At 36.4% G+C, this 12,866-nt stretch overlaps 1 protein-coding gene across 1 annotated transcript; it reads right to left on the reverse strand.

Annotated features, from left to right (window-relative positions):
• Nucleotides 1–359: 359 nt before the first annotated feature.
• On the reverse strand, nucleotides 360–2,880 carry LOC143602645 (lipoyl synthase, chloroplastic-like). The gene is made up of 6 exons (XM_077079682.1): nucleotides 2,590–2,880; nucleotides 1,390–1,553; nucleotides 1,136–1,226; nucleotides 889–1,046; nucleotides 620–791; nucleotides 360–545 (listed from the first exon to the last, which is right to left on the reverse strand). The coding sequence occupies exons 1-6, from the start codon at nucleotides 2,878–2,880 to the stop codon at nucleotides 360–362; spliced, it is 1,062 nt and encodes a 353-aa protein (XP_076935797.1).
• Between the last annotated feature and the right edge of the window lie 9,986 nt (nucleotides 2,881–12,866).

The following is a 12,866-nucleotide window of genomic DNA, read 5'->3' on the forward strand; positions in this document are numbered from 1 at the left end:
TGAGGGTTTTTCCCGGATTGAAAGACGAGTGTATCCCAATGTGATGAATCTGACCAATAACTCATTTGAAGGATTCGTTGGCCGTTTGAAAAAAAATCAAATATTTATATTATATATTAATATATACATAAGTAATAATTCATTAATCATTCTCTCTTAAGTCAATCTTATGACCACATTTCCTTCTCAATCTTTCCTTTGAAAAACATGCCAATAAAATCAGATAAAAAAGATGTATAAATCTTAATTGATAGTAACATCTGTTTTATCAATTAACTATTATAAAACAAATATAATTTGTCCAAAAAATATTTGTATGAAAATTGGAACGAAGAAAAAAAAACAATAGTTTATAATAATCACGAGTAACTTTTGTTCCTCGATTTGACCAAGGTTTGAACGAATAACTCGCCTGCCCTGTACGAGGAGCGTACCAGTGGCCCGCTTGCTACATAACGGAATCCTATTGACTCTCCATATTCTTTCCAGTAATCGAATTTCTCAGGTGTAACATATTCTTTCACAGTAAGGTGTAATGGAGTTGGCTGCATGTATACAAATTTCAGTTTTGATCAATCATGTAATTAACTCTAATAATTGATTAAGAAAAAGAAGTCACCTGTAAGTACTGTCCAAGAGTCAAAATATCAACATCAATGGCGCGCAAATCAGCCATGGCTTGCTTCAACTCTTCATCAGATTCTCCGAGTCCCAACATTATTGATGTTTTAGTAATCATCCCTTCCTTGCTAGACTTAGCACGTTTTAGCACGGATAAACTCTGTTCATATCTACACCCACAAAATGTGATTTAATAATATAACTTATATCAATAGCAAATATTTTGAATCATTTTGTTGACCATGAAACCCATTAGAAGAAACTCACCCAGCTCGCGGATCTCTTACGATCCGTTGTAGTTGTTTAACGGTTTCAATATTATGGGCAAAAACATCCAACCCTGAGTTTGCCAACATGGATACTGCTTCTAAATCACCCCGGAAATCAGAAGTCAAACACTCCACCATTATCTCAGGCTTGCTTTTCTGCCATGCGTGTATTTTAATTATACATTTCACCCTTTTGTATTCTAAATGAGATACAGAAATGAAGATATTTTATATTCTAAATGTACCTTCATTGCTTTGACGGTTTCAGCAAAGTGACCGCTCCCGCCATCTGGTAAATCATCCCGGTCCACACTCGTTAAAACGATGTAATCCACACTGCAATGTGAAACACCAAAAAGATTATTTTGGAATTCATGTTGATGGGGCCCACCAATACACTGCTAATCAATGGGACCAGGGTAAAATACGGTCTTTAAAGGGTTAAAGGTAAAAATTTGCTCATTGTAGTTTAATTAATATAAATTGTGATTAGGAGTACCCCCAACTAACAATGGCTTGAGCGGTGTTTTGTGGTTCCATAGGATCTGGTGGTGCAGGGTTTTTGCTAGTTTTGACAGCACAAAATCGGCATCCTCTGGTGCACGTGTCACCAAGAAGCATTATGGTGGCAGTTGCAATACCATCTCCACCTCCATTCCAACACTGCCACAAATGTTATATAATACAATGGTATTAAAAGCAATTCACTTTAAATTGGCATGCTGTTCGACTGAAGTTAAATGCCTCAAAACAGTTGAACAGTGTTTAAATATCAATAAACACTGGCAGGAAAAAAAGTATTTTTGTTGCATAAATCAATTAGATAAGTAGCAAATGTTTCAGATATCATTTAACAATGTTAGAAGAAGGCAATTTCATTGAAAAAAAAATCAAGCAAATCATTTTAGCCGGTGATTATTCTAACTAGTTACTTTGCAAACTACACAATGCAAACGACCCAAAATGGTTCGTCTTGGCATACTTTTAAATGTTTGTAGTTTAGTTAGAACAGTGGTTAGTTTGCAACGGTATTACAGACATGATAGTTGAAAATAAAATGGCCCACCTAAAATCAGTAGCTAATGTCTCAAATAGCATGGAAAAATGACAGAAAAACAAAACTTTCTTGATCATAATCAAACAAATCAACAGAAAGTGTTTAAAATACTACGGAATAATGGACCTTGGTTTAAAAAAGCGCGCCTGAGCGAGTTCTTATAAACAAGATCAACAAAATCTTGAGCAATGGTCTAAAACACTATCAAACGATAATAGAAAAAAGAAATAGTATTTTGATCAAGATCCATCAAAACATAGCAAATGTCTCATATACAGGTTAACTTCACACTGGCAGACAGAGATTTGGCTCTCTTTTGTTAACAAAATCAAACAATTCAACAAAAAAAAGTCCGTTAATGCTCGTTTGTTCATCTACGTTCAATTATCCTAGCATTTAAACACTTATACTTTTTAATTTATATATATTTCCAATTGATTATGTTTTTTTTTGTGTGTTCATTCGTTTATGTGTTTGTGAAACGCCTGTTTGTCCGATAAATGCTTAACGAATGAAGACGAACAAGGTCGGTTCGATCCAATTACAACCCTAGCAGCAAATTCATCACATACCCATGAATGATGACAGCAAAAGACTTCACATTTTAAATAATAATAATAATAATAAAAATAGAATGAATACCTCTCCAATGTTAGGGCATTGAGCTTCTTCACAAACAGTATTGAGTTTAAGTCTGGACAAAGAATCTTTAACCTCCTGATACTTGGCCCCTTGTGGGGCCATTTGCCGGAGCCAGCCCGGCTTCTTAACATTCGGATCTCTACCCGTAAACGGACCCATACCACCATTACTCTTGGTCGAAGCTGAAGAAAGGCAATTGATGACGTGAATGTGAAATGGGGTTATTGAATTTGAAGTGGAGCTTGGGAAATTGGAACAAGTGGGTGACTTGAATTGTTGAATCAGCATCATGGTGTTTCAGAGATTTGTGTCTTAAGGTTTATGACTCAAAACCCAAAAGAAAGGGGGCGATAAAACCCAGGGTTGATTTGTTGTTTATTTCGCTTACTTTTTACCTCTTTGGTTGATTATTTTATTTATTATAAATCTATTATAAAATCATATATACATTATGTGTATATGGTAGTTAGTTGGTGGTTATATTCTTATATATATATAGTCTTACATACGAACATAAAAAAAGATTTCTTTTTCATTCAATAATATACTAAGTCTCTCTGGATTTCCTGGTTTATAATACGTTATCACCACGAGAATTGCTCTATACACGAAATCGCTCGAGATCATCACGTTCTTCAATCCGGATACTAAACATCAACTACTTTCTGTTTTACATTATTTAGAATATCCCAAAATTAGGTTTTTGGTTAGTATGTTTAGTAAGACTAGATTATTACTCTGCCAATTTTGAACCAAAAACAACCACAGCAACACAAATTAGATAACAATAACATAATACACATATAACATTCATCAAGATTCACATGTACATATATACTTGTAAAAGAACAACTGCGGACGTAAAAAAAAAATCTAATAAAAGTAAAGCATTCAAATTCACAAAACACAAACAGTAAAAATATGCATATGCATAATATTATTATTATTAAGTCACCATACGTGTATGTCATATGTCTTCCTGATTCGCCTGTTCCAAAACCATCCTTCATTTTATCATTAACCGGAATAGTAACGGTTATGAACGAAAACCGGTGGCGGTTACAAACGGAAATGGTAGCGACGGTTGTCTGCAGCGATTGGACCTGAAGTGCCACCGCGACTATCAAAATAATTCACTACCGTCATTGTCCTTTTTCTCCGGCGACTAAACTCCACTGCAAATTGACGGCGGATGTAGTGACGACGAACTATGTGAGTTTCATAACGGAATACGGTCACGAGGGAGATTGTTGTTTCCGGTTATCAATCGACGGAGGTCGTACACCGTAAGAACCAGATTACCATATTTTGATCTAATTTCCCGTGTTTCCACTTTGTCTGCGGGTATCATCCCTCATTCTCATTTTTATCATTAACCGGAGTGTTGGCTAACACATCTCCGACGGCGGTTGTCACGAGCGGAAAAGCCGGAGGTGGTTATGAACAGAGACCCGTTCATAAAATTAAAAACAATATATTTATGATTTATTGGAATGATCTAACGTACGATTAAAACAATGTAGAAGTTTTTTTTAAGGATCAACTTGATAATATTAATATACATAAAATTAATGAATATGTGGTAATGATATAATAAGATTTGAACAATATGTGGTAATTCATGCTGTGTTTATTTTACTTAAAAAAAATAAATAAATAAAATATAATCTTTCAATAAGATTTGAACAAATTTGATTAGTTATTAAACAAATGGTACAACAGAATATATATTACGTTCAAATTAATTGGACATAATACGAAATGAATTTAAAATTTTGAAAACATACAAATTACCATATTAGAACTTATACTTCTAAAGTTCTTATTATCAATAACCTAATATTATAATGAGTAACAAAAAGTAACTACATCAGTTAAGTCATCTATATAGTATAATGATGTGCTAAATTATATATAGTGTTAAATAATCCAAAGTGCTTCCTAGCACTCATAATAATCTAAAAGCACATATTTACCGAGATAAATGTTGAATAACATGTAGTTCATGTTCACTCAAAGACAGTTTAGGTGAATTATTTAATAATTATAATAATAGTTAAACTGATTTTCATAAGATATGAATGGTCATCTCCTACGAGAGGGCATGCTATTTTGCATGTCGCTACACTAAGGAAATAATATTCAATTATTATTAATAATAGACGAATTACCTGTAACTATAATCCTTCACATCAAATTTGCGAATGACATACACAAACGTTACCCATATGTTAATTGTGTAATAACCTTATAGTATTGAATCTGCGGTTCAATTTTAAAAGAACATGAAGTTCTACACCGTATGTTCTTATACACAAGCTCTTGGATTTCTTATCCACAAACAGATTTATTGTATAGACCGGCAGTTCTAACTATAAAGGACTTGAAGTTCTTCTACAGTATAGTTTATACACATTTTATTTTGCATGTCACCGCACTAATAAAATAATGTCCAACTGCTAATAGCAATTACTCCCCATCATAGCTAAATCTTCTAAAGAGAATCATTTACATATGATAATATTTCCAGTCTTAGGGGGGATAAGAATGAAAAGCCTGGTAATATATGAAATAATATGAAATGCATCACAATATCAATTTTATTAATTTTAGATCCCAGAAGAGATCAATATAAATCTGAAGTCAAATATGTCATACATTTATAAAGAGTAACTAGATGCATTCATAAAACACATATAGAGTGACAATGTCACATATACCAGTATCAAATTCATTTGCTCGAATTAAAGTAATCAAAATAAGATTACCATACAAAGATTACGTGGAAGACAAATTGGTTTCAAAGATAAAACCCACGAAAATCGAATGAGCAAAGTAACGCAGTTGGTGTAACCCTAGAAGAGGTTACTTGTAAAACCATATAAGAGGTTATTAATATAATACCATGTTGGGTAAATGTCCCAGAAGAGACTAATATATTTCTGGAAGGAAATAATAAAACCTTGGAAGAGGTAAATGTCCTAGAAGAGACTAATATAATCTATGAAGTTCCAAAAGAAACATCGGTATCAAATCGATATGAGATCTCTACAAATTATGTACAAAGGTATAATATGGAACCTACATGTAACGCGCACTAATGAAATACTTGCATATGCTATAGCTACAGATGTAATCGATGAGAAAGATCACGAATCTAAAACTCTGTAAGAGTACATACACAGAGATGACTGCCAAAATGGCAAAAGGCCCTTAAGGCTAAACAACAATTGTATGATAAGCAAAACGTTTTCGAACTTGTAGTTCGAACATCCATAGACGTCAAACCAGTAGGTTATAAATGGGTGTCCTTATATATAAAAGAAATGAAAAGTATGAGATTTGCGATGAATGGCATGACTTGTAACACAATGGTTGTTTTCCCAAATCCCAGTAATTGATTATGAGGAAACGTATTCCCCTGTAGTGGATGCGATAACCATTAGATGTTTTAAACGGCCTCACAATTTCAGAAGGACTTCAGATAAAAGTTATGTATGTTATCACTGTATATTTGTACGTGACAATTGAACATTACATATACATGAATATCCTTGTATGGATAAAAATGCCCGAAGCATTAAAAACAATACCTCGAGATATGAATCTAAGATATTTATATGGTCTCAATAAAACTAGTCGTATCTGGTACAAATGACTCTATAGACATCTTAATAAAAGGTATGAGTTTGGTCAAATCAGTCATATGCATTTATCATAATTTCATTCTTAAAATTTCATATAATCGTAGTTTACAGTGATGATGTCCTACATCATCGAGAGACTCTGTTGAACTATTTAAGAGAAAATTTTGATATTCAATAACTTGATGCAACTAAATTAATCCTCGACCAGCAGTTCGAGTATATGTGTAATTGCATATATATTAGTTAGTCAAATTACATCCAGAAGATGTTAGCATATTTTATACGAGCAAAGTTGATTCACTAAGCTTACTCGTGATTGGTTGATCCCTGTATATATACATATGGATCCTAAAAGAGGGCTAATGCGTACTTGGTCCAGAAGTATCATGGTTAAACGTGATCAATGCCCTAATGTATCTTATAAATATCATGATATTAGCATTGCTTTCTCAATATATGTGCTAGTGAAACATATGTGTAGTTTAACATGTTGTTTGTTATGTACAACATGCGATGCACGATTTTTTCCCCTTAGCTATGGTTTTGTCCCACCGGGTTTTCCTAGCAAGGTTTTTAACGATACAGCATCATTAAGCGTATTAAGTGATAAGTTAATATCCTTGAAGGACTCGAGACATGAATATGTTCCATAAAGAAAATACAGAGTCCCATGTTATGTTTATGCATGATATCTATCAGACTTGCACTGAGCTCGACTATAATTCCAATACGCTTTCACTTATAAAGGTCAATGATCCAACACTTACAAGTGGCAACATAACTAATCCAGCAGTATTAATTAATATCAGTCCAGAAGAACCGAGCCAACATTATCCAGTAGTGTAATGTTGATAGTGTATAATATAAATGTATGAGCGGGAGAGTGTTATAAACACATACATTTATGACCCAACCCAATGTTTTATGGGCTGATGTAATCAGTCCATGTGTCTTTATAAAAAGATCATACTCAAAGTTTACCATAATAGCAGTTTATGTTGATGATATCAACATAATAGGATCTCCTGAAGAGATAGAGAAAGCTGCCTAATTATTGAAGAAAGAATTTTAAATGGAAGATCTTGGCTTGACAAAATTGTGCCTCGGCCTGCAGTTCGAGCATCTGTGCAATGGCACATTCGTTCACCAGTCAAACTACATTCAGAAGATGTTAGTTCGTTTTAATATGACTAAAGGCCATCCGTTTAACGTACCTGTTTTGGGTAAAAATCAACAAGAGTAATTTCGTAACCAAATTAGTAAGTGAGGTTTAGGTGTTTGATAGAAATGAACGTAAATGCAATGACACAAGGATTTGTTGCGAGGAAAAAACCCCGAGCGGTGAAAACTATCACCACCAGTTTATTAATAACCAAAAAAGGTTACAAGTGTTTGGAGCTTTCTTCTTTAGATCGTGTTTACAGAGCAATGCTATAGCTAGAGTGTAAGTTGTGTGTCCTATATGATCTAAACAGCTCCTATTTATAGTTACAAGAAGGATCACTAGATAATAACTAGCAATAAAGAGTATTAATTGTTAATAAAGAGCATTAATTATCCTGATTATGATCTTGGAGCGTTATGGCTTGCATATCATTGTTATAAACGAGTTGTAACTCCCTCCAACGTCTACAATCTTTAATGCTTTATTAATTGTTGACCGTTTCTTGTCGTTTGGAGGATACTGCATCCTGAAGTTATCCTGAATATACCGCATTTTCAGGATACCAAAAAGTCCTATGTATAACAGCTGCTTAGTGGTCCGAATCTTTAGGAGATCATGTGAAGTTGTATGACCTGGTAAACACCAAAGAAAAACAGTTGAACTGTTAGTATAACGATGTATCAAAGATACCTGTTGCTTGGGAGGATACTGTATCCTGAAGTTATCCTGAACATATCCTTTGCTTAGGATACTGAAAATCCGAGCCCTAACAATTGTCCCCAAAATTAATGGCTGTAAAAGGTGGTTTACAGCTGTTGATTTTTTGAATCTTGAATTCTTTACCTGATCATTATCCAGGTGAATTTCTTTCTCTCTTTGCTCTTCATCTTCAATCACCATGAGTAACAAACTCAAGCTTTCCGTCATCAAGTCCAGGCTTAGGAGGCTAAGGCTGCTGGGTTGGAGACTCTCTTTTGGGACGTAACTTCTGGGAAGAAGGTGGTGGCAGAGTTGACTGGAGAGAGCATGGAGGAAGCTGGCCCGAACGGAGCGGAGAAGGTAGCAGAGTAGGTTGTGGAGGTGGCGATCAAGGATGCGGTGAACGCGATTGATGATTAAGCACAACTGGGCAATGAAGGGGGAAAAGACAAGGTCTGAGCCCAGTTTTTTAAGTATGTTTATTTGTGGTTTTGATGTTGGTTTGTAATGGCTTGTTGAACAATTTAGTTTTCTGTCTTTTAACAAGGATGCTTTAGGATAATAGGATATATGGGTGGAGGGATCTTGACTTTTTAAGATGAAACCCATGTTATCTTGACTTCTTGAACATCTAGTAATGCTTGGGTGGAAGGATCTTCCACTTGTTGAAGATGAAGCCCTTTGAATTGTCTTTTTATCCATCTGCACTCAATGTTAGTAACAACATAACCTTTTGGTTTTAACATTGTGTTCTTTTTGTCATTTTGAATAACTTGTCTGAGTATGTTTTGGTTAGGATATATCTATGAAATATTAGTTATCTTGAGGATAATGTATCCTAGACACATTTCTTGAATTCATCCTACTTCAGAATAAAATACTTTAACGATTATAAAAATATGTTTTGGATCTTTATTACGTATTAAGAAAAAACATCTTTAAGGATAATGTATCCTTAAATCTTGTGTAAATGTGAATTGTCACAATTGAACCAAAAGATTACATTTTGAAAGACCAAAAAAATGTAAAAAGACTAGGTGTAAACTAAACCAAAAGATTATGTCTTGAAAGACAAAACATGTAAAAAAGACTAAGTGTAAAGAGTACATTTGTAGAGAACATTTATAAACTTAATGAGCTTACATATGATGTCCCCAGCTGTTGATCCATATCATGCCTTTGGATTTTGCTAAGTTAAGCACAACTTAGTGATATTTTTACACTTAGCGATCTGGCCGATCTTCGATCTGTCTAAACAAAGTTAGATAGTTCGGGCGATAAAGCCTTATTACTGGCGATAAAGCCTTTTTACTGGCGACAAGGCCTTTATTTGAGAGACATGAAAATGTCTAAACCTTAGATAAAACTGGGGAAAGTCCCAAACGTGAGGGCATGAAAATGTCGAGACTTTAGGTAACATGAAAATGTTATAAACCTTAGATAACATGAAAATGTTATAAACCGTATGCGTGACACGTCTGCCACTTATCTTAAGGATCCGGTATATAGCCAACAATAAACGGATTATCAGCTGGTCTGGTCCGCCTGTCTCGAACTATATCCGAATCATCGTGCGCTCCAGGCGGCGTTAGAAAGGTGAAGACCTTTAAACCTTAGGAGATATCAGGGATATCATGTTCGTGTGGGAGGTGATCAGCCTCTAGCGGTTGTTAAGATAACATATCATTGGGATAACTGCAAAACACTAAACACTTACTGAGGGGTGGGTGTTAGCTTGGTTAACACCCCTCCGATGCTTAAGTCAGTAAACTTGATTTAGAGATAATAACAGAAATATGTAAAAATAGATGAGGGGACATACCTTTATCCTGAGGATACGAACATACCAGTTAAGAAGACTAACAAAAATATGCCTTAAGGTGGATAGCATTCCAAGCTCTTGGTATTGGATCACCTTCCATAGTGATTAACCTGTAGGCCCCTTTTCCTGCTTCTAAATCAATCAAGTAAGGATCTTCCCACTTTGGAGCTAGCTTTCCATCTGCTGGGTTAGTGTTATTCTGAAATGCTTTTCTTAACACCATATCTCCTACTTGGAATCTTCGAATTCTGATATTCTTGTTGTAGGACTTGGCTATTCTTTGTTGGTATGCTGCAATTCTAATCCTGGCAAGATCTCTGAGTTCATCAATGGTATCCAGGTCTTCAGTAAGGCTTTGGTTGTTGGACTCAGTATCTTGGATGCTGGTTCTTGCTGTGGTGTCACCATTTCTGTAGGGATAACAGCTTCGGCCCCAAACACCAAAGAGAAAGGTGTTTGTCCTGTTGCATTTTTTGAAGTGGTCATTGTTTTGGTTAAAAAATGAACATAATAACCAAAGTAACGATTATAGGTAATGAACACAAAGATTTATACCAGGAAAAGCCCTTGGTAACTAGTATCCCGCCGACACAAATACCTCGGGTAGTGAAAACTATCACTACCAATTATATTGAACTAAAAAAGATTACAAATGGTGGAACAATAGCTGATCGTGATTAAAGGGTATTCTTGCTAAGAATTCTAAGTGTGCTTGAGTGTTGTGTATTGTGTTTGATCAGCTAAGGTTCAGTATATATACAAGTAAGTTATAACGGCTAGTAACTACTTATGCTATAATCCCGGCCACGTTTGCTTACTTCTTCAACTCGAACGTTTTTGAAGCGTGGACGAGAAGGGAAGACTGAGTAAAACACTTCGTCCGTAATACTAGGAATTCTGGTGAGCAAGTGTTATACCTGCAAAAAATAGATTAGAATATGACTGAAATTGACTGTTGAGGATCCTTGAACCACACAGGATCCTTAGTCCCGCTGATTGTTGCTAATGATACTTGATTTCCGAGGATCAAAGATCCTGGTTCCAACAATTTCCCCCAAACATGATAAGTGTGAATGGGGTACAGCTATTATGTTTATCTCAATGCATATTTGAATCGCACCGTTAGCGATAAAGTGACGTGACCGTCGCCTGCAAACGCATCAGTATCCCTAATAAATAGGTTTTCAAGCCTTATAACTTCTTCTTTATCATATCCACCCACTTACTCCGGCGATAACGATCCTTAGGTATTCTTCTTTCTTACTCTTTTCTTTCTTCTGCTTTTCCTCATCCCTTCGTTACAATGCCCAAAAGGAACCAGAAAACGTCCTTTAGTTTGAACCCTAAGGACAGAGGTCCCGTTCTTCAAAGTCAACATCTTCTCAAAGACCCGGTTTCGGAGATCTGTAAATTCACCAATGAAGAAATCCAGAGAATCTCCAACTGCTTCCCCGAAGGAACAATATTCAGAGCGTATGATCCTCGATTAAAGAGCGACTGCGTTTCTTCTTACTGGGTCTGCTTTCCCACACTCCCATTTCTTCTTGGATTCTCCTATCCGTTCCCTGACCTGACCTCTACTTTCTTCCGCTTCACCGGCTTCAGCTATATCCAGGCGATGCCGATGATGTGGAGGACTTTGCATACACTCGAGAGGTTGATTGCAGAACAGGATTTAGATTTCAATCTACCAGCCCTTTCTCACCTCTATTGCCTTGTTACCCATGGTTCCAGTAGGTTTCTCTTCAAAAGCAAACTTTTTCAGCCTCTACCAATCAACAAGACTACCCACAACGATTAAAGTTGGAGGAACCAGTTCTTTTTCATTCTAAGAGACAGTATTCCAAAGGGGAATTTGTTACCGACTCGCTGGATCCTGAAGGGTAGGGTAGTGGATCCTGAGGATAGAGGATCCTAGTATTTCTGATTGGCTAACTGTGGGTTTGTTGTTTCTTATGCAGTGTCCAACTTCTCAGAACTCGCCACCGACCAGAAGGGTATTAAGAAGGCGAAGGTATTCCTGTCATTGGATCCTTTCGACAGGACATTCAAGGCTGCTGTTGAAAGAGTGAACAATTCAGACGAAAGGATCACCAGTTCCTCGGAAACAATGTCAAGTAAGTTAGAATAAATTTATTGATTACTGATAAAAATAAAGAAAAGCGTTGAACTATAGAAAACTTATCTTTTTTCGGATAAGTGCACAAAAATCATCATCCAAAACGTCCAAGAACTTGTTGGGTCAATTCTAGTTGGAAGACCTTGACAACTTCATCTCTTCCCGTTCCTCTGATAAAAGACCTATGAAAGGTTCCAGCCTTGCTCCTCTAAAAACTATGACTACCCGCTCCAAGGCCATCATGAAGAGAAAGAGGGACCCTGACGTGGAAGTCCACAGTGCCCAGGACATCTTTGACCAGCTCTCGGAAGTAAGGATCCTTTACCCTTAGCCATCTACATTTCAATTGTGTCTTTAAGTCACATACGTCTTGCAGGCAGTGCCCAACTTCAAGGCTTTGTATGATGAAAATGTGGCCAGCACGGATTGGGAACTCGCCAAATACCGCGCTGGGATATCCTTGAAGGACAAGCTGATCACGGAGTTGCATACTGAAAAAGGGACCCTAGAGGATAAGCTGGCTCTTGCAGACATCCAGGCTCAAGAACAAGTGGTCGAGGTTACCGAACAGGCTAAGTTGTGGGCCAGCAAAGCGGTATTAACGGCTAGGATAAAGATGGCCGCCGAAGCTGAGGATCCTAACTTCGACAGGTCCACTTGGAATGTAGCTATGTGGGAGAAGGCCTTAGCTGGTTTTGGCGAAGAGAGCAAGGATGCAGGGGCTGCAAAGAGGATCGAGGATGCTGGAACGAGTGGAGTCAAAGATGACGTGTTGGAGGTCAAGGAGGCGGGTGATGGTGAAGGTGATGTGGCTAAGGTGTAGCT

This window comes from Bidens hawaiensis, unplaced genomic scaffold (genome assembly GCF_021521415.1).
Source record: "Bidens hawaiensis isolate Kalapana, Puna unplaced genomic scaffold, B.hawaiensis_p1.1 tig00059278_1, whole genome shotgun sequence".
NCBI lineage: Eukaryota > Viridiplantae > Streptophyta > Magnoliopsida > Asterales > Asteraceae > Bidens > Bidens hawaiensis.